The sequence below is a fragment of the Pimephales promelas genome, chromosome 6, assembly GCF_988280905.1.
Source record: "Pimephales promelas chromosome 6, fPimPro1.hap1.1, whole genome shotgun sequence".
Taxonomy (NCBI): Eukaryota; Metazoa; Chordata; class Actinopteri; order Cypriniformes; family Leuciscidae; genus Pimephales; species Pimephales promelas.
In genome coordinates, this window is record NC_142774.1 from 11,956,048 (window position 1) to 11,979,542 (window position 23,495).

The following is a 23,495-nucleotide window of genomic DNA, read 5'->3' on the forward strand; positions in this document are numbered from 1 at the left end:
CAGGGGCGGAGGCGGACGCAGGGGGGCACCCTCAACTGTGAGCAGACAGAGGCGAGCCAGCGACTGGTGGAGACAGCAGCTGGTCGTCAGGGCTGCATGCTTAATCACCTCCGCCTGCTTCTGTGCCACGGAAAACTGCTGGGCGAGGTTTTCCACAGCGTCGCCAAAGAGGCCGGCCTGGCAGACAGGGGTGTTGAGGAACCGCACTAACGTGAACATCGCCCGTCCCAAAGCGTGCAGTCACTTCGTCGCCCAGTGGGCAAGGTCTGTTGCTGCACACAGTTCCTGCATAACCCCTGGGTTGGAACTATCCTCATGCAATTCCTTAAGCTCCTTGGCCTGGTAGATCTGCAGGAGCGCCATGGCATGCAGGGCAGAAGATGCTTCTCCACAGGCTGAGTAAGCCTTGTCCGCGAGAGCGGACGAGAATTTACATGCCCAGGAGAGGCACAGATTTCCCTGCCAGGACATGTACGTGTGCTATCTGTGAAGGCTATTAACCGAAGTCGCTGTTCATGCCGTCACACCAACACCACACACAGAGGCTTCCTCGCAGAGACTCGATAAACACGGTGTATAAACCTTGCAGGAGACAGGAACAACCTTCACCGTCTGGCTCTGAAGCGAAAGGAAAAGATGCGAACGCACCTGGTGCTTGTTATATGCTCACGCCGTGATGCACAGCAGCTGGTCACAGCAATTATTGCATGCCAATGTGCATCGGCTCGTTTTATTTCACTCAAAATAGAGAAGGCTCTCGCAAGCGATCCCGATTCATCAGAATCCCTTCTGACTCACGTTGTAGTGATCTGACGAAGGGCAACAGATGATTCTCAAGCTTGTGCTGGTTTACATTCAGTTTGAGATAATATTGCAAAAGTTTTAAATAACAACTTCTAAAATGGAGCTTGTAGGGGATTTTCCAGTTAGTTTTTGCTCTCACTGCTGCTCTAATCCACAACATAACCATATAAATGTCACCTGTGAGGAGCTGTAGAGAACAATGAGCTGGACTAACGGATTTCTATGGGATCCATCTATTTTACTTATGTCAGGTCTAATGTGGCAGCACTTAATACATGTAGTTACACCCAAAAATCAGGTCTCATACTTTAATTGTTCTTATGTGTTTATTGCTTGATGTCACCTGCACGTTCTACTGGAGTCTTTTGTCTCAATGGATAAGGTTAAGTTGTCTTTTATCTCTAAAGTTTACTTATGGAATTTTAATGGTTTAATGCTGAACATGGCTTAATATTCACCACTAATGTTCACCTCATTGACCTGAGGATGTGAATGCACTGCTTTCTGCCAAGACGTATTTCAGGGATAATTGCATGGAGGAAGGAGAGACTGAAAAGGAAAGACAGATCAATACAAAATGCTGCAGGCATTTTAAGGACATAAAGTGTTTTCATTTGCTAAACCACAAGATAATGCATTTCTGTACTCTGACAAAGCAACTGTCTTCAATAAATATGAATACATTTTTGGTCCAAAATTGTCTAATGCGATTTTCTCCATCTGAGGCCAATTTTCCACTTAATTTTTTCATGTCTCCATGTCGTGTTTTGGAGTGCCAAATTCGTATATAGTAAAATTATTCTGGGCTCTGTGGGCGTGAGAGACACATGAGTTATAGCGCTTGTGTGTAGGGGTGAACACTGGGGCGTGGGGACATTCTCTACACTTGAAACACCAACGCTGCAATTGCCGCAGAGCAGCTAATGAGCGTGCTAGACAGCCTGCCCTAGGTCTGCTGCTCCACTGCATTAACAAAGAATGCAAAATTAAGGATAATTTTTGGCTTCAATATCTCGAGAAAAGATGACTTTACCCGTAGCATAAGCTAAACTTACGCAATACAAGATAACCTCTCGTAAGAGAACCCAAGTTTCCCCAGGGGTGCCAAATGCAATGTAATTGCAACACACTCTCATGGTATTTTTCTTAAAACTATTTTATCTTTTGTCAAATTGGTGGCTAGATTCAGTAGTGTGCATTTAATGAAAAATTTAAACGGTAAAATTTAAAAATAAAAATGTACTATAGGCTACCTTGACGACATACCTTGAGTTATGAATGGAAGTGAAGCAATGCAACTGATGCCATAAGTCACATGACAATTATAAAATGGCAAAAGTAGACTGGATTTCATTCTACACACATTCATACTATTATTGAACATTCTTTTTAACAGTTACAAAGAAATTACTTATTCAACCTGCAACTTTGAAAGCAGCCAGTCATTTTTTATTACCTAAATGAATGTGAATGTTTTATTTGAACTAATCGGTTGTGTGAATGGTATGACATCTAACTAATACAGAAATCACGTCACCACATGCTGGAGTATCATGTAACCTGCAGAAAAAATGTTGCATGAGTGTAAATTGACATTTACTTATTAAATGGTGAAAAATGTTTGTTCATTGCTAATGCATTTACTAATATGAATGAAGAATGGAACATTATTGTAAAGAGCTACCCATATACAAAATGGATTTAGCGGTGTTGTTCAGCACAATTTATTAGGGTGTAAAATGCTGGCATCTGTGTGTTCAACTGCTGCTTCACGCTCCACAAAAGACAATAAGACTTCCTCAACCACTAGTTTTCTCAGCTCCTTACACCCGGACTGTAGACATTTTACACCTTCACTCCGTCTAATATATGCTATTTGTCCTCTAGAGTGCATTCTAAATGCTTCAGCTTGACTTGACTTTAACCTCTGGAATTATCTCATGTTACGCCTCTGCTGCCTGCCAATAGGACGCCATTTCTGACTTTTACACTACTGCCAATGGCCTGACGCCCACTATCTTCAATCCTTCATCTAAACTTCACCCCAGCCCAGCCATTACTGTCAGGGCGTTCTGTTCGCCTAACTCCCTCAAATCTCCATATAAAAGGTTACTGCTTGTCTTATAGGTCCAGACATTTCTCCATTTCTTGATCTCTCCACTTGTGGAACAAACTCCCAAAAGCTGTCAAAACAGCTGATTTTTCGATAAAAAGCCACATCTTTGGAATAAAGGAACACATAGAGTTATCCACTCCTACACTCACCTTACACAAATCAAAAAATATTGAATTAAAGTGAGCTTAAAAGCTTCTAGCATTTTTCTAGTTTAACACTTAAATACACACAAATGTAACATGATGATCCATGTTACCCAGGTCCAGAGCATCTGTTGCTTCAAAGAAGCAGGAACATCTGACATTTATACACTAATTACAAATTGATCTGGGCCCTAAAATACTGCACACGCACACCAAAGAAAGGCCTTTTGTGTCTTTGCAGGGATATTATATTGATGTCTAAATTGTGCCTTTAGGACTTATTTGATATTTAAAATGCTGCTACCCCAACTCACTTCAGTGTTAACTATTCCTCAGTTACTCTGGCCCTTGCAAGAGTGCTACAACCCATAAAGGGTTCCCATTTATCCTGCAGTTTCATTTAGCCTGTATGTGGTTAAACATTTTTACTTTTATAATTGCAGATTATTATTAACTAATAATGAGAAGTTCACACAATGCCATGTTTGTTTACATGTCTCCTAAACCACATGCTTGACATGTCTGAGACTTGCAAGAATGCTTGCATCTTTTGGCCAGGTGTTGTAAATTAAATTGGCACCTTGACCCAATGAACAACTGTAAAAACCTTTTCCTTTCTAGTGTAGGTCTCTGTTTAGAGGGTGGGTCAATGCATGTCAGAGTTATGTGGGTGAGAGAGTTTGTGCGTGTTGTAGACAGTTCTGGAGGTTATTTTGAAAGTGACCCCCTCACTCACTGCCGCGGAACGCACACAGCTGTCGGGAACCATGACACAAGATGACGGATACGGTTGTCGTAGAGGGACAAGTCAGACTCCGAGAGGGGAAAAAGGTGGTTAAAAGCAACGCAAACTACGTTTACGGTATCGTTTATTATTGTTGGAAAACTTAAACTTTGTTTGTTTGTCGTAACGAACACTACGTTGTTTGTTGTTTTGTTTCCCTGCGTTTACAGTGGAAAAACAGATGGGTGATTCTTCGGAAACCTTCACCGGTAGCAGGTAAATCCTACTTGGACTTTTTAAGCTGCTGTTGAGATTAGCTATTAAAATGCATTAAATTGCTGTTTTGTTTCATAAACGTACTTTCTATGTAGCAAAAGCCTGACATAGCGCTGTCACGGTTGTTTTTTTTTTCTCGTGACGGTATGTATGTGAGGTATTGCCACGGTCGTTATGCGTGATATCGGAATGACTCTCGATGCACGTGTCACAATGTCGCAGTTAATTCACTCTGGCTCAAGCGGTTTTTGGAACAACAGCTACAACATGTAGGCTACTTTAAAACAGCAATGTCGTACAAAAAATCGTGTTTGTAGTCGAGACAGGGGCTACGTCACAAGATCTATCACTAACGTTTGACTTTACGTTAACATTAGGTAATAGCCTACTACAAGACTGCTACTATTAGGCTAATGTTAATTTGTGCATGTATTAACATTATTAAAATCAAAAGTTGTGTTTGTTAACATTAGTTTAATGGACTGTGAACTAGAAACATGAAAAAAACAATACAATGAACGTCTGTATTTTATCATGTTCATATTTCAATAGGCCTATATTAATTAAAGTTAACTAATGAAACCTTATTGTTGCCTAAAGTGTTTTCAAATTTCCATTGACAAACGCCTAGGGTAGGCTACAAACATCTCTAGGAGTGGTTTTGTGTTTGATTGAAATTTCTTGTTAAAAAACCTTGTAAATTAGAATTTTGTGAATTCTGTACTGCAAACTAAAATCTAAACTCCAACCTACCACTACCATCATATTTTTTGCAATAGTATGTTGACCTGTGTTTCAAATGTTAGAAATATTAATGCCTACGTTTTATGGGCAAAGCAGAATCTTGAGTGTATACCATATAGGCCTAAATATACTTACATTTTTCACTTTAATTTTTGCTGTTTTATAATTTTTACTTTTTATAATTGGCTATAATTTGTTGTTTAGTTCATTTTGTTATAGTGGTAGTTGAGATCATAATATTTTATTTTTTTTACTTTTAACTTGTTTATATAACTTTTTTATTGGCTGATAATGGTAGAAATGTTCAAAAGTGTATGCAGACATAAAAAAATGAACCTTCTCTGATAAATATTCTCTGTCTGATGTTAAAAAATGACTAAAAAACAATGACCCCCGTCTCTCTTATGATTAGCATCAGCATTCACATTGCAAGCCAAACACTTGCATAACTTCTTTAGGTAAACTTTGCTAGCGCATAGGTCATTTTTGGATCCCTGTTGTCTGAAGTTGTCATTGTTTAATAGGTTAGTCTCCAGTTGCTTTCACGGATCACTGTCTTTTGATGTGTGTTATGACAGCTGCTCGACTCCTCACATAGTGTTTCAGAAGTCTGGTGATGAAGTGGTTTGTTCTTTTGTACAGAAGTATAAAAACAAAACATTACTGCATTCAAAACAACAAGTGCAGTCATCCCAGAGACTATGGCTTGATGTTGTCACACACAACACTAGTCTATGGAAAGACAGTTTATATTTCATGGCCCAGTATCTGTGCCCCATGCATGCATTACTTTGTCAGTTGTAATTCCTGATGATGTAATTCCTGATGATGATGATGCAAATTATAATATCAACTCATGGAATTGTTATGCAACACAGTGTAGATATGAAAGCAACCTGTACCTGTAAAGATTTTATTTTACTTGAATGTTACATTTATGGTAATAGTGCTCATACAATTGTTCTGAGTGATTTCATGCGCAGTGGTGTTTATATGGAACTCCAAGTTACCAAAAAAAAAAAACCCATAATATTATCATTGTGATGTTTGGCAGTTTTTGTAAGTGTAAGATGCATTTCTGTTCTGATGTTTTATCAATTTGTTATCCTGACTGTGTTAGACTGCCTGTCCTTGCTGGTGTATAAGGAGCGTGGAGAGAAGAGTAAAGGACAGCGGGAGAGGAATCAGGCCACGCTGAGGGATATCTGTGGACTGGAGGCTCTTCAGGGGTTTGATGGAGTGAATTATGCACTCAGTCTGCTCTGCCTGAGCCAGTCTGTCATGCTGGGCTTCGACAACAGAGTGACTCTTCTGGCCTGGGATGCTCGTATCCGCTACAGCCTTGGAGAGGGTGAGTGAATAGCATGTGTCAGATCAAAAAGAGGATTTATTAAAAATCTGTCATTATTTACAGTACTCTCCCTCATGTCGTTCCAAACTCGCATGCTGTTATTTGTATGTGGATCACACAGATTTTTTTTTTGTTGGTAAAAATCATTCAGCAGCCACACAATGACAGTTCAATGCTGTGTTTTTATTTTAGCATTTTTTTTTTAGTTCACAGCCATATAATGGCATTTCAAAGTAACTGAGGGCTGTTCTCATACTGTTATCATGCATCATAACAGTAGTCTATATGACTTGTTCACTATATATCTATATATATATATATATATATATATTGGAGTCAATTGTTTTATTTGTGATAATTCAATGAAACCTGCCAAATTGTGTGTAATTTTGTTTATTATTTGTTTATTATAATTGTGTGTAATACATATATATATATACATACACACACACACATATTTATATATATATATATATATATATATAGAGCAACTTTTTCAAAAATCCTCCAATTTGATGTCGAGAACTTTAATGACATTTAAAATTAATTTCACACATATATACAGTATACAGTGTACAGTATATATATATATATATATGTATGTATGTATGTATGTATGTATATATATTAGTTTTATTATGTAAATCCTTAGTCTTTACTTCTTACTTTTTAATTTATGAAATATTTTGGGGTTTTTTTTCTATCAAACATAGCTAAAGTTTGATCTCCCTCAGGGCACTATATGAGTCAAGACGACTACTGGGTCTGTTAATCCCAGACACCCTCGAAAAACACGTACAGACACACACCTACACCCTGGATCTATTGATTTCACACGTACACATACACTCTCAAGTCAGAGTGGTGTGGCCTGCCCTTTGAGAAAGCAGCCAAGTTATAATTGGGACCCCTGTGATGTATGATACGCCGAAAGATCTAAAGTTTTTCTTGAATACATTTTTGACAGAGTAACACTTACCAAAAAAAACATATAGTCTTTTATCTTAGACTTAGTTCAGATGACTTCAAGTTATTTCAAATCAAAGTTTTAATTTCCACATTCAGCTAAAGTGTTGAATGGTTAAGCTCTTGTTTGGTAGCTGTTTCTTAATCCATGTGTCATCTCCACTGTGATACCTCCTTAATTTTCAGGTCTCCTGTTTGTTTGGTATTTGTCTTTAAGGCAGTCAGAAGGATGATAGATTGAGTCTGGTGTAGTGGGGTGCTGATGATGTGTCATTCTGCTCTGTTGCTCTTATCAGTTTCCTTCTAAACTGCTTTAGCACACTGTGCAGTAGCACGTTCCCTCAGTTTGAATCATGACTGATTTTTTAGTGACTTCAGACTGCCTTGCTTTGCTGACCATAGATTGAGATCTAAGAGTGTGTGTTGTATGGATAAATCTTATAATATAAAATATATATGATTGATAAATATTTTGTGTGTGTTAGGCTATATGTGACAAGTTGTCACATATAGCCTAACACACAACGGTGCACAATGGAATAGTAATTATGAAGTAAAAAGCATGAATCTCATTGCTTATGCAACACACACACACACACACACACTGCCGCGAGCAAACTGTATCATTATGCATTATGCCCTCTTGGAATTTGATATGATAAATGTTATGATAAATTGAGTTTTTTTTTTTTTTTTTTGAGTTATTTGGAGTCTATGATAATGCCTGTATTGCCCAATTAGATATATTGATCTTGAAATAAATTTGCTCCAAATTTGTCTGTGCCTAAAACAAGACTAATAAAAATGCAGCTGCAAATAAATATCCACTAATTATGATCAATTTGGGGTTCCTTCCCGTAGCCATGGACTGGTGGAAATATCAGGGAATTTTAAAATGATGTTTGCCATGCCTGAAAATGTGTTGGAAATTTAGTAAATATCTCATGACCTTTATGACCAAATATATTATAAATAAGACATCACTCTTGTGTAAAGTAAACATGCCATAGTATGGCTCGATATGTTTGCGAATTGATCTGTTCAGTCATTAAAAGAATTAATCTTAATGATTGATTGGCAGATTGAATCTGATTCAGTAATATTCTAAAAAAACATTATTCACAAGTGTTCACATAAAACTAGAAATATTATGGAAATTGGATGGTCAAAGGAACCCTGTTCACTACTCACGCTTACTTCATTACTCAGTTTTCTGTTTAAATGATGGTTGATGTCTCTGATGGTTGACAATTTGATATGAATCTGTTAACTTTTGGTAGAAAGATAATTTGATGGGCAGAATATCGGTTTATGAGTCAAAATACAGTATGCTCCTTTAAAAAAAATGTTCAAGTAGTATGTTAATTCAAAATAAGGTTACACTTTATTTTAATCTGATGTATTTACATTGTGCTTAAATGGAAGCTTGTTTCCGCCACTGAATAAAAAAATTAAATAATTGCGACTTTATCTCATAATTGCGAGATATGAAGTCAGAATTGTGAGACAAAGTCGCAATTGCGAGATATAAAGTTGCAATTCTGAGAAATAGTCTTTGTAAATAGACTTTTTATTTGACAATTCTGACTTTTTTTCTCACAATTGCGAGTTTACATCTCGCAATTCTGACTTTATAACACATAATTGCGAGTTTATATCTGGAAATTCTGGCATCTTTTCCCAGAATAGTTTCCCCCCTCAGAATAGTTTATATCTCACAATTCTGACTTTACGACACGCAATTGCGACTTAATATCTCGCAATTCTGACTTTATATCTCGCAATTCTGACTTAATATCTCACAATTCTGACTTAATATCTCGCAATTCTGACTTTATATCACGCAACTCTGACTTTATATCTCGCAATTCTGACTTTATATCTCCCAGTTCTGACTTTATATCTCGCAATTCTGACTTAATATCTTGCAATTCTCAGAACTCAGAATTGCAAGATGTAAACTCGCAATTGTGAGAAAAAAAGTCAGAATTGGGAGAGAAAAAGTCACAAATACTTTTTTTATTGTTCATTAAGTGGTGGAAACAAGCTTCCATAGCTTATCCACAAGTATGAGTACTAACTACATGTACTTAGAGTTATGGTTAGGGTTTGGTTTAGTGTTAGTTATTTATAATTATGCATGATTTACTGTTTTTATTCAAGTAAATGTAGTTGCATGTAACTTAATCATCTTAAAATAAAGTGTTACCCAAACTACACAGATATACAAAACTGTAGAATTTGCCATTTTGTTTATGTTAAGACATTATACAATGGTAAGATTTTGGAATTTTAAAATGCAAATGTACTTTGTCCTTTTAGCTGATGGAATGACATTAGGTGTCCAGTACAACTGCTTTGCTTTGATGTGCTAATTTTAAAGTTGTGCTCTTTGATAATAAACTTGTCTCTTTTTCAGTTCACAGGTTTAATGTTAATGTCCAGCCTGGCAGCAAACTAGAAAGTGGCCCCGCCTCCCTGCATTTGTGCAACAATTTGCTTGTGATCGCCAGAGACCTCCCTCCAACTGTCATCGGCCAATGGAAACTGTCAGACTTAAGGCGTTATGGCGCCGTTCCTAATGGATTTGTCTTTGAGGGTGGAACAAGATGTGGCTACTGTAAGTTCATGTTCTTTTCCTTATTCAGTGCTATTCTTGAATATATTTTCTTTGCCAAAGTGCTCATTTGACACTTGATGTTTTTGAGATGCAAATGGTTTCTTGGACATCTCTTTTATTTTGTTTTGGTAGAACACTGCATTTTATTCAGTGAAACAAATCCCATGATAATAGAGTTGGTTTGTTGTTGTATGGCATTTCCTTTGTTTTTTTTTATTCAATCTAATATACTGTGTTTGAGAGTAACGCTAATTATTTTGTAATTAAAAAAAGTAAAAGATTGAAAAAAAAATCTTAAGGCTCAAAAATAAAGTTGATAACAAAATTATTTGCAGTGCATGTAAATCTTTGAAAACCTTTATTTTTCTTTGTGCATCTCAAACACTTTTCTTCACAAACGCACAAATTTTGGTCTCTTTTCTGCTGTCTTTTTTGCCGGTCTAAACCTTTTGCTTGCGAGTTGAAAGGTTCATTTTTTCGCAAATGAAGCTGTGTCTCAGTGGGCGGTCTCTAACAACCAGGATGGAAGGCCCTTTTCTATTGGTCACCCTGGATCGAAGTGATGGGTTGACCACGCCCACTACTGACGAGCAGAAGTCTAGAGGACGCGCGAAGACAGTGAAGACGGAGGGATTTTACATTGTGTTGAACTGAATTATTCTTATGCTCTGCCATTTAAATACTTAACGTTGGCTAAACCAGTCTGTGGTTAGTTTTACCTCTGAATAGATTTTATTAGCCAACACAACAGCATAGCTAGCAGCCAGACCCACCAATAGTACAGAAATGGGTTTTAATCCAGTTATTTTGTTGTATCTTTTGTTGTAGTGTGACAGTAGGAAATATCAGTTTACATTTCAAAATTAGCTGATGTAACAAAAATAGTTAATTCAGAAGGTAACTGTTTGCTTGGTTTTTGACTAGATAAAAATTCAGATCATTGATCACAAATTATGATCACTGTTATTTCTTTACTTAACTTACAAAACTGCATGTCTCTAGAGGACCAAAAGTTAAACACTGTACCTTATTTATATAAAACAGCAGCTAACAATAGCTAATCTTTTCTGTCAGTCAGCGTTATTTAAATCTCTATTTAAACTTAAATATGAAAATGCAATTACATAACAGTAAAGTTAAAAACTGCTTGGAAAAATATCTAAAACCTGTCTTGCTAGATAAGTGCTTGTAATACAATTTAATCATTAACGAAAGAAAGCGTTTGAAGTAATTTATAAAACCTGATTTATATTATGTATTTTATTTACCGATATTATCAGTTTTAAAACTAATATTGTTAATGCAGTGTCTCGCCATGTTACAAGTCGCTGGCTCTTCTCTCAGACACACTGCGCGGCAGCTCTGGGAAAACATAGTGGGCGTGGTCAACCTGTCACTTCGATCCAGGGTGACCAATAGAAAAGGGCCTTCCATTCCGGTTGTTAGAGACCGCCCACTGAGACACGGCTTCATTCGCAAGCAAAAGATTTAGACCCGCAAAAAAGACAGCAGAAAAGATAGCAACATTTGTGCGTTTGTGATGAAAAGTGTTCGAAATGCACAAAGAAAAATAAAGGTTTTCATATATTTACATGCACTGCAATGTTTTATTGAATAACAAAGGAAACTCCATATTCTTGTACCCCTGCCTCTTTGTCGCTTGGTCGTATGTTCTCTGCGGGGGAAGTAGCAGAGAGGTGATTGCCAATAGTAAATGTGCAAACCAGATAACCTCAGTCACACTTTAGTCTCTCCGTCTCTCTCCCTCCCTCTCTCACTCCCCCCCATACTTACAGAATCAGTACACATTACTTTTGTGCACCCACACAGATTGTGGTAATGTGTGATATGCAGTGTAAGACGTTGCGTTAGCACCAGTGAAACTTACCAGCTGCCTCTCTGGCAAATCCAACTGCAGCTGTTCTGTGGCTTCAGCAGCTTTAATGCTCCATCTTATATGAAACTTCCTTACACCGGGTCAACGACTGCCATGTTGTCACAGCACAAATCGGGGTTTTATTGCAATCATAATCAGGATAATACATTTTTCACATTAAAAGGTGTTCAGGATATTTGTTAGACGCTGTTTGAATGCACTATGCTGGGACAGTGGGCATTTTTATGCGTTTAGGTGGTGAGGTGGCATGTGAAAGGTCTCCTGCCAAGTGGAAGAATTTGAGGGGGCAGGGGTGCTCACATTGGACACCAGACTCTCATTGCTGTTGTAGTACATTTATGTACATGGAAACTGTACATGCACAAAGCTCTTAAAATCACAAAAAGAACCCCTTTATTTAGAAAATAAAAAAAAGTGATTTCCAACCTAGGATAATTGACATCTTCCCCCTTTATTTCAATATTATAAAAAAATTGGTTAAAGAAACATATTGCGTAGTTGTGCTTTGAGTCGGTTGTTTTATTTGTAATGATCCAATGAAACAAGCTATATTGTGTGGACATAGTTGTTGGCCAGGCTGTCACACAAAGAAATTATGAACACATGCTAAAACAAGAGAAACCCAATTAAATAATCATAGCATCATTTTTTAAAAAAATATATGAATATATTTGTATTATTCTTACTCAAAATATATCTTAAATGTTAAAGGTGCGCTAAGTGATGTCGGGTGACGTGACTTCTTGTTGACATTTAGAGTATTTTCAAACAAAACGGAGGCTAGACCCTCCCTCCCTCCTCATCCGCGCACTAACCCCCCAAACCCCACCCCCAGGGCCTTCTTGTCAGTTATTGGCTGGAACAGTTTGTTATGTTTCGTGGAGCGGGTTGCCGCAGTTTGTATTTGTTGCCATTTGTGGAGTTGTCTGCATAGACCGCGTTTTTTTTTTTTTTTTTACAGTCTGTTTAGGGGACAGATAGCTAGCGGATAGTGAGGAAATGTTTGCTGTATGTGACAAAAAATGTTTGGGCTTAAAAAATGTGTGACCATCGCTTAGAGCACCTTTAAATACTTTTAGATTTGTTTTTACACATTTGAGCATATTTAAATTAATTTGATGTTCCTTCAAAGTCAGTGAAACGCAAATCAACAGAGCTGGACATGATCTCTGGGCTTAGACATCCACATAAAGAGAGCTTGTTCAATTCGATTGAATTTGAATCTTCATTACAACCACTACTACCACTTCATGCATTCTGAAAATGTATGTTAATTCATGAAAACATACAAGGAAACAGATACTAAGACAGGCAAGTTTGCATTTTACAGTAGATGCATATATGAAATAATTACCTTGTCTGGTGCATACTGTTAGCCAGTGCTTTATCTCATTATAGTTTGACAGGCATGAGCTCCGATTGGTCTCTGCCACGCACACAGAGGTCATGTCCCTCCCATTGCCATTAGTGTAATTCAGCAGTTGGCTGCTCGGGGACAGAGTGAATTAAATTGAAAATATGGCCCTGTTGCTGTCTCTAGCGCAATTCAATGTCACAGGCCACTAGCCGTGACAAAACACATACTGGCAGTGCAATTAGTGAGCGTGTCAGCAGTCTCATTTGATTTCAGAGACTGAATGGATGTGAGTTTATTCACTGGTTTAGTTTGTCAACAGACTTAGAAAAATTGTAACCCAAATTGAAACTGACAGTGCAACTCTAATTAAATGATTCTGCAAGTGTTTGATCTTAACTTGATTACAGATGTTACACATGACACATTTATTTACTTGTGTAACTTTTTATACCGCACATAAAAGTCATAGGAATTGTAAAGTATGTCAGAGAATGCCTATGTTTGAACTGGAATACTGACTTATTTTATTGAATGCTGTGCAGTATACACTGTAAATGGCTTATTATAAAAAAAAGTGAAACAGAATTCATTATGCAACAATATTCGTTTCAAACAAGTCTTTTTTTTTTAAATTGGCACTTTAAGTCAATAACTGTTTAAAAATATAATGTAATGTAGAAATGTAAGTTTAACCACATTGCATTGTGGGATATATTACTCTATTGTATGCTGCACATGTTAGCAGAGTCATCTGTGTATTTTCATAATCAAAAAGTCTATAACGTAGCAAAAGCGGGAAGGCCTGTTTTATTCTCAAAATGTGGGCAAGGTAAATAAAGCCACAGATTTGTCTTAAGTATTAATAGCCTAGCAGTGTGTTTATGAATTATGAAACCAAGTGCTAAGGGTGTTATGGTTATTTTTGTAATGGACTGTCCCTCCTATACCGTCTCCACAGTGATGCTGAGGGATTTGACAGGACTATATTTGCCTTCATGAAAGACCGCCTAAGTCTCTCCTAAAAATGTCCTACAAAGAAAAACTGTCATAATCTGACTGCGGATGAATCATTAATGCATGTTGTCACAAATAAGGTCTTTGTTACCCCAGTGTTCACATTATACTCGAAGCCTTAAGGCTCTTTATTAGCTTGTTTTTCAGTAACATTCAGCTGTGCTTTTGCCAGCTCTTATTTTAGTTTGAAAAGTGTTTCAGGCTTTGCAGATGCTATTGACATTTGTATGAGGGAGGTGTGGGCACTGAAATGGATTTTCTTGGTACACAATCCACTTATTTCATAAATTATAATTATGCTAAGTGCAAAAAATAAACTTAAGTTTTATAACACTGTTTCTTTTTTTTCTCGTTTCAAAAGCTGTGGACCTATTAGATATATAACTTCCATGCATTTGGCTCATTGATAAATTATCACTGTTATCAATTAGCCTTTACTTTACTTTACTTTATAGACTTTGTATGCCTGATTAATTTTTTTTTTGAATGATTTATGAACTCGTATAGTTTTTCTTGGTTCCATTGGGTTGGATTAGTCTATATAATTCATTTATTCTGAATCAGTGAAATGTCAATGTTTTCGTCTGCTCCGAGGAATGACTTGATGTTCCCTCATTTGTTGTAATCTTGTGACATCTATTGTGGTCATTACTAAACTAATTTTCTGTTCAGTTCTGCAATGGGAAAATTAATATCAATCTGAATATGAAATGGTGCATGTCTTTTGAATAAAATGGGCTCAAGACATTAAGAAGCTATTTCTTTTCTCTCTGTCTCCGTAGGGGCTGGTGTTTTCTTTCTTGCATGTGCAGAAGGAGAACAGATCAGCTTTTTGTTCGATTGCATCGTTCGTGGCATATCACCAAGCAGGGGGCCGTTTGGACTGAGCCCAGTCCTGCCAGGTGAGTTCATACTTGTGGAGGTGTGTGATGTAACATCTCAGATCAGAGATTACAAAGTTGCTAATGTTGGCCTCATCAGCTTGCTGTGTGTGGGCTGTATGCTGCGTGCACATATTTGTGTCTAAGCTCTGTGTATGACTGATATGTGGTGTCAAGTTTCCTTCTCTCCCTCTTTATTTTTCCCAGCACCCTCATGTTCTGCTCAGAATGGCTGCTAATTTTTTGTTTGGAGTCCCAGAGGCTCCAATTATGTAAATGTAAAAATAATAATACAATTTTTTTAGTTTTTTATATTCCCTCTAATTCAATTTAATAGCCTGCTCTGATCGAATCAAAATCTAGTAGGCAGATATTTTTGAAGCTACATCTCTCTGTTTTGTCACACAGCAGGCATGTACTGCTTGGAAATGTGAAAGTGAAAGTACAATATGTAACTTTTCATTTTGTTTTGAATAAACAACATTATTTGAATGTCAATACATCATCAATCCTTCATCCAACATGTGGTTTTGTCTTAACCTGATTGACTGTTATAAGCCTATTATAAGTTTATATTTTAGACCTGATGGGATGGTTTTCATGTGAAATTGTATACATATTTGTGTCTCGTCATATCCTTAAATAGAGAAAAGTTACTACTTTGACTCGTGTGGGAGTGGGTTAGTTGTCACATTGAGCGAGAAAGTTTGACATGGAGCTGCTAAATTTCAACCTTCGGGGAATCATCTGAACAGAGGAGAGTTTCCTGGCAAAAGAGAGCTCGTAATAAAACAAGAATCAACATTGGCTTGAGCGATGGTGAGAACTGAGGGATTTGAAATGTTGTAAAAACAATGTGGAGATGATGTTTTTATTACTCGACAGGCGAGTAAGGTATTTTACTGAACAGATAAATTGTCATATGTTAGCTCTCTGAAAAAAGTTCATTGTAATGCATTATCTATTGTGAAGGGTCATTTCATTATGGTTGTTACAGTGCTGTGCTGGAATGTGTTTTCAAGAAAGTACACTGTCTGGGTATAGCTACGGTAACGTCTTCAGCTAGTTAGCTTGAGATCCTTTCCATCTAAACTGGTTATATCTTAAGCTTAGTAGTGAATCACGCAGAGTCAAAGCACAACCTTGCATGTAGTTTTGTTGTTAAACTGCTAGAGGGCCAGCAATTACATAGTGTACCTTTTAAAATAACAAATAAATAATTAGCAGAACTCTTCTGATACATAATTTTGTTATGTAAAAATTCATTGCATTATTTAATGTTTCAATTGGATTTTCTCAAATCCCTAATGTAAGAAATGCAATATTTTTCATGTGACATGCCATTTAAAAATGTGTTATCAAGTTGAAAATTATTTAATAATCAGGTCTCATAAGATTATTAAAAAGTCATATCAACTTGAAAATTCAATGTTAAGTATGTCTGAGACACCAAACAGTACATAAAAGTTAAAAGTCCCCCTGTAATAAATAATTGCATCCCTTATAACTCATCTTTCACCAAAATGACAAAAAAACTTGAAATTTGTTTGAAAAAAATATTCATGCCTTAAAATATCTTGAATGTAACTACACCCTTGCTTCATTTAGTGTATGCAGTTCTATGAATATGCAAATAAGCCCTGCCTCCACTGACTCAGACCAGCTCAGAGATACATTCAGAGATCATACATTAACGTGATTGTTTACAAGGTAGTTTGTGACGTCAGAAACACCAGTGATTTCAAACAGTGTTTTGAGACTGTTCACTGCAGTTTTAAGGAGAAAATACTCAACATCATATTCATTTAGTTTAATGAAGTTTAATGAGTCTTGCTTTGTAATGGCAATCGTTTTTTTTTTTTTTATTCTGACCACTCAATGGCTCCACCTTGACGGAGGGTAATAATATCTATGTACATATCTTTTTAATGGAACCTTACATGACTTCCCGGATACTGAATTATTATTCTAAAAAAAAAAAAAAATCAATGTAAGATTCACATTTAGTTTATTGATTGGTCCTAGATAGATTTGCCATGTAAGCATAAAATGATATTAACTTGCCACACTGAGAATAACTGAATTGAGCTGACACATGGTCAGTAACATAAAAGAATATGTGGATATGAAGTGGCTTAAAGCTTTCTGTGGTTCATAGCTAAAATTAGTACAGTTATATTTACAATGGCTCTCTACATAGTCAGAGAGCTTGTAGAACACACAAAGAAACCACACAAAGATTGATCGGCGAAGCACTAATATTATGCTCGGTCTGCTCCAGGGCCATTTCTTCTAATAAATAATAAATATACTATGTTACTATAGGGGAAAAATTACTACATATTTACATAGACCCATTTACAGAGGTGATTTATGCTCTGTGGACAATTTTTTGACGGGTGTTATTATTTCCCCCTTTGTTACATTGATGTTGTGTATGTGTACCACAGCCTTAAAAATATGATTATTCAAAATTGCTAAACATATTTTGGTATTTCTCTATGGACCAAACAATCATTTTCAGCCCGATTGTTGTATGGTGGATTTTTGATGATTTGACGATAATAGCTTGTTTGCTTGTAATCACAGCGAAAACTTTTTCCGGTATTTTTTTCCTTTATAAATTCTCCCAGTTTCTGTGATTGATGTATGAAAGTATAAAGATGTAAATCAAAAGCCTTAAAGTTTGTTTACTTCGATGTGTATGACAGCGCATTCTCTTAATTCACAGAATTATGATTTATGCACATTACATGAAGTTCTCGTCTGTCATCCCTCGTACTGAGATGTCTATAGGAGTCATTAATTATGTGCACTTGATTTATTTTAACCTTTGACATTCAATAAAGGTTGAGTTCAGATTGCCAGTGATAAATAAGGGGTACAGGCACTCTTCTTTTTCAGCATTTCACTTCATTCCATATTCTTCAGAAGGATTTCACAGAGCAGATACATTGTACAGTGACAAATGTCTTTAATTAAATATGCAAAAAGCAAATGCTCTTTCAGCTTTCTTCACACACTCTGTGCTGTTTTTCAAATGTGCAAGAAAAAAAAATGCAGATTACTTTGTGTATAATATTATTTTAAGTATTTTAACAAAATCTACTCACTTGCTCTGACTTTCGATTTAGTTTTTTTGCTTGTGTAATATTGATTTTTCAGTCAATTTGTTGCCCTTTAGCATTGCTTGAATGTCTGTTGAACAACTTCAGACCAGCATGAAATTGACATTTTTTGCTTATAAGATGCCAGAAATATTTATCACTAAACTTTATTTCTCCATATCAGCTTTTCTATGCGATATTCTGCTTTTCTTTGCCTCTTGTTCTGTTCCAGATGACTTTTTCATATGTTTATTCTCTCCTGACTGATTTATTGTCTTATTTGAGCACTTTGTGTTCAGTGTCCTGATTTATTCTATTGTAAGAGAGAATATTACCAACCTACTGCCATATTTAAAAGGAGGTCTCAAAGCTTACCGTGTGTGAATACAAGTGTGTATGCGGGCTTGTGTGAGAGATCTGCCTGTGATGTACCAGTAGAAACTGATAAATGTGGCCAGTGGCTCCAGTAATTCTCCCAGCAGAGACAGTGATACAACAGTGATGGATTATATATGAATTAATGCGCAGTGACAAATCAGTGCTGTCTGGTCCATGTTTGTGCTTCGTTTGTTTGATCATAAGGATATATGTTGGTACATGTGTCTATGATTGATGAATGTTCACATTATTGGTTGATGAATGTTCACTGTATTGGTTTAATTAAAATGTAATGTTTCCACAGACCCCAATGCGAACCCGTCATCTATTGAAGACAGGATTAGCCAGGAGGCCAGTGAGCTAGAGAAACGACTCAGTATGCTGTCGATCTGCAGCCACCACAGCATGGCAGGTAATTCAAAAAGCCATACACTAAATAAACACACATAGGAGGCTATTTTATTTCAAATAAGGTTTTTGAAAAAAAATAGTTCACCCAAAAATTTAAAATCAGTAGTTTTTTTTTTTTTAATCATTCAGTATTTTAGTGGATTGCAAAAGTATAATTTTAGATGAATATTTTACATAGTTTATTTACACACAGCAACAGTTCATAGTATTGGTCACGCTCCAAAAAATCCATAAAACTAAAGCACTATAAAAGGATCATAAAAGCCTTCACATGGGAAAAAAGACATAAATTAAAGCTCTTATTTGTTGTTGTTATTGTTATTACATCGCAAATAGCAAAGTTTTGTAAGGGATAATGTACAGTCAAGCTAAATCCTGAAACTTCATTCTAAAGGGATAATAATGATGACTGACTGACTTTATACTATGGATACATATAGTATAGATTCATGTACTAAGTAGATAAAGAAATAAACTGAGAAGAAATATTGATTTCAGTTTAAATGATTCTGCAAGCTCAAAGTGATACAATTTTGGTTGTCAGGTCCATCATATTATTTATTTATTGTACAAAAATACATGAAATACCTATGAAAAACAAACATTCTTTGGTTGAACCCAAAAAATAACTGAACATTATAAAGTCATAATTAGTTTTTGTGTTACTCCCTTTTTGAAATGCATGCACAATGTGAAAAATTGTTTCCAGGCAAACATTTGTTAATCCGCCCTCTCTTTGTCATAATTTGTCAGCCTCCACCTTCAGTTACGGCGCCTCCTTGGCAGGAGATGATCGAAGCATCTCCAGCTCCTCCTCTGAGACCAGTCATTCTGACAACAGCCTGGGCAGCCGGCTGGCGATATGGCCTGAGCCAGTCAGACACCCCACTCCCATTGAACCACCACCATCATCATCACCACTGTTAGGGGTTGCAGGACCTAAGACTACAGCCTGTTCTGTCAGCACGTCCAGTGACGAGCGTCTATATGGAGTAATGTTGGGAGGGCTTCGGCCCCCATCCAAGCCACCTAATCCTAGAGGCCTTCAAGAGGCAGGACGGCAGAGCTCAACAGACAGCGGCATCGCCACCGGAAGCCACTCCTCGTATTCTGGAAGCTTCTCCTCCTACACTGGTAGCGTGGATATTGGGCATGGAGAGACTGATGAGTTTGGATCCTTAACAAGCCTCCCTCAGAACCCTAATTCAAACTCAAACTTCCTTCTCAACACTCCAGTACGGACAATTCCCCTGATTCCTGAACACAAACCCTGTGTGTGCCCTCTCAAAGAGTCTGCTCAAATGCAGGCCACCATGTACCAGGTACCCAGTCCACCTCCGCAGCATTACGACATCCCTCGTAGGCTCCTACTACAACAGTCCTCCAGTCAGGAACAGTTTTTGACTGCTGGAGCTCTGGGATCAGAGGGTGTCCCTGCAGATGCCACCCCCAAACAAACAGTCCAATGGAGATCCAACTGTTATGGTGAAGGAGTTGCGCCCCCTGAAGGCTCCACCGCACCACAGTCACAGGCCGCCATCTGTCCTGACTGTGGGGGAGGAAAGGTAACAAGATTTGTTTTCTTGTTGATATTTTGCTTTTTGTGTCTTTCTGTGAGTAGTTTTTTACTGGTATTTTTTTTAAACATTAGCTTTCATTAAGAGTTCTCGCACATATATTCTTTGTGTGAAATGCCATACTAAAATGAATCCGACAGTTTCCTGCTGACAGAATATCTGACTCCTTTGAGTTTATCCTTTGCAGTGAATCAAACAAACATACAGCACAGCAGGAAGTGTAATCTGTAGTCTGTCAGTTTTTTGTGTGAATCAATAGCGTAAATTGCACACAGTGTAGTCAGAATTCAGAACAAACACCTGAGTATTTATTTTTAGTGCATATAGCATACAATTTGCTGTGAGACATAAATTCATGTTTTTACTGTCTGGTTCTTAATATGATAACAGTTTTTTAGTATGCTTTAAAAAAAGATGTTTGACTGAATTATCTTATGCTCACCAAGGCTGCATTTATTTGATTACAAAAAAAATACAATAAAATGTGTAATATTGTGAAATAATATTAAAATAAATAAAAACTTAGTTTAGAACCGTTTTCTATTTGAATATATTGTAATTTATTCCTGAGATGACAAAGTTGACTATTTATTGACAACAGCTGACAAGCTCCACTCAAGATGTCACTCTTAGTTTAATTAGTTTAAAGATTAATGATCAAGATTAAACAATCACTCAATCAGAAAACCTCCTTTTATCAAATTGGCATGTTTTACCCATTTCTACATCATAAAGAATTAAGTTATCGAAAAACAAGATAATATGTCCCATTTAAAACAACAACAAATCAAAATCACAGAAACTCTTTAAGACACAGGTCCTCATTCATACCTTTTGGAAACAGACTTTTCAAATAAAACAAATATAGAAAGCCTCTCGTTTTTGCTCCTCTTGTCCTGTGTTTTATCTTTTCAATACCAAGGAAAAAAAAGACTACATTTTATGGTTACTCTCACAAAAATGTCTTGCGACAAGACTTTTTAGATCCTTTCTGTTTGTTATACTTCTATGTTCTGTTATCCTCTCTTTAAATTAACGAGATATATCACCAACATACATTTTATTACATGGACATTTAATAATATAGATCACATATTTAGTCTTGCATGTAATAAAGCTCTTGATAAACATAGGACTTATTTTCAGGATGATTAGAAAACGTAACTTTTTGTAACATTATTTCCATCACTGTTGAAAATATTTGTGCTGCTTAATTTTTTTGGAATATAAAACTTTTCTAACAAAACAAATGGAATTAACTGGTACTTTTAATTAATTGAATGTATCCTTGCTGTTTAAAATAATGTATTTATTTAATATCAGTGTATGTTACTGCATTTTTGTGTGTTTTGCATGTACACTCACCGGCCACTTCATTAGGTACACCTGTCCAACTGCTCGTTAACACTTAATTTCACATGGCGGCAACTCAGTGCATTTAGGCATGTAGACATGGTCAAGACAATCTCCTGCAGTTCAAACCGAGCATCAGTATGGGGAAGAAAGGTGATTTGAGTGACTTTGAACGTGGCATGATTGTTGGTGCCAGAAGGGCTGGTCTGAGTATTTCAGAAACTGCTAATCTACTGGGATTTTCACGCACAACCATCTCTAGGGTTTACAGAGAATGGTCCGAAAAAGAAAAAACATCCAGTGAGCGGCAGTTCTGTGGGCGGAAATGCCTTGTTGATGCCAGAGGTCAGAGGAGAATGGCCAGACTGGTTCGAGCTGATAGAAGGGCAACAGTGACTCAAATAACCACCCGTTACAACCAAGGTGGGCAGAAGAGCATCTCTGAACGCACAGTACGTCGAACTTTGAGGCAGATGGGCTACAGCAGCAGAAGACCACACTGGGTGCCACTCCTTTCAGCTAAGAACAGGAAACTGAGGCTACAATTTGCACAAGCTCATCGAAATTGGACAATAGAAGATTGGAAAAACGTTGCCTGGTCTGATGAGTCTCGATTTCTGCTGCGACATTCGGATGGTAGGGTCAGAATTTGGCGTCTACAACATGAAAGCATGGATCCATCCTGCCTTGTATCAACGGTTCAGGATGGTGGTGGTGGTGTCATGGTGTGGGGAATATTTTCTTGGCACTCTTTGGGCCCCTTGGTACCAATTGAGCATCGTTGCAACGCCACAGCCTACCTGAGTATTGTTGCTGACCATGTCCATCCCTTTATGACCACAATGTACCCAACTTCTGATGGCTACTTTCAGCAGGATAATGCGCCATGTCATAAAGCTGGAATCATCTCAGACTGGTTTCTTGAACATGACAATGAGTTCGCTGTACTCAAATGGCCTCCACAGTCACCAGATCTCAATCCAATAGAGCATCTTTGGGATGTGGTGGAACGGGAGATTCGCATCATGGATGTGCAGCCGACAAATCTGCGGCAACTGTGTGATGCCATCATGTCAATATGGACCAAACTCCCTGAGGAATGCTTCCAGCACCTTGTTGAATCTATGCCACGAAGAATTGAGGCAGTTCTGAAGGCAAAAGGGGGTCCAACCTTTCTTTCTGATGTTTGATTAACATTATTGACACTGACACACATGGCGACAGCATCTTTATTAGCAGCGTCTGTCACTTTGAGACCTCAGAGTCGGATTCAAATGCGCTGTGCAAAACCGTCTCAAGTTCACCATGGTCTCAAAACCAGCATTTACAAAATGAATTCTCTCCCGCTGCTCAGTGCCTGAGCAGTTTGAAATAATTTGTATCCAAACCACAATGTTTAAAAACGCGTTTAAATGATAAACTTACATCGCAGCAAAATGTAAATATTTCTACCGGATATGCAACCCGGTATCACGACAAGACGTGAAATAATCACGTACGTTGGTCCACTTTGGAAAACGTGCTGTCACGGTTTAACCCCCTCAAACGTGAAACTTACACGTTTGACCTATTCTACACGCAATCGCCTCTGCCATAACGACCTATTGGTTTTCATTAAACCGAGATAAAATGGAATTTTGTTTTATTGACGATCAATGAGAAATGTTCTATTAATTAAAATGCAAAAAAGTATTATTTTCAAGGTGAAAAGGGTTCATTTGCCTTGATCCACACCGAAAAAAACGTCAAAATGTCACGTTTTAATGAAGAAGCCAA

The 23,495-nt window shown here is 37.1% G+C and overlaps 1 protein-coding gene across 3 annotated transcripts in view; it reads left to right on the top strand.

Annotated features, from left to right (window-relative positions):
* Nucleotides 1–3,716: 3,716 nt before the first annotated feature.
* The window catches only part of dok7b (docking protein 7b), a 68,711-nt gene continuing 48,932 nt past the window's right edge, over nucleotides 3,717–23,495 (top strand). For 2 of the 3 annotated variants that reach the window (XM_039690344.2, XM_039690353.2), the window contains exons 1-7: nucleotides 3,717–3,894; nucleotides 4,018–4,063; nucleotides 5,928–6,158; nucleotides 9,544–9,744; nucleotides 14,795–14,914; nucleotides 18,683–18,790; nucleotides 19,543–20,354. In XM_039690344.2, coding sequence (XP_039546278.2) covers nucleotides 3,841–3,894; nucleotides 4,018–4,063; nucleotides 5,928–6,158; nucleotides 9,544–9,744; nucleotides 14,795–14,914; nucleotides 18,683–18,790; nucleotides 19,543–20,354 — 1,572 coding nt within the window. In that variant the 5' untranslated portion in view covers nucleotides 3,717–3,840. Of the gene's footprint in view, nucleotides 3,926–4,017; nucleotides 4,064–5,927; nucleotides 6,159–9,543; nucleotides 9,745–14,794; nucleotides 14,915–18,682; nucleotides 18,791–19,542; nucleotides 20,355–23,495 lie in introns of all 3 variants that reach the window. The other variant, XM_089132103.1, reaches the window with a different exon arrangement.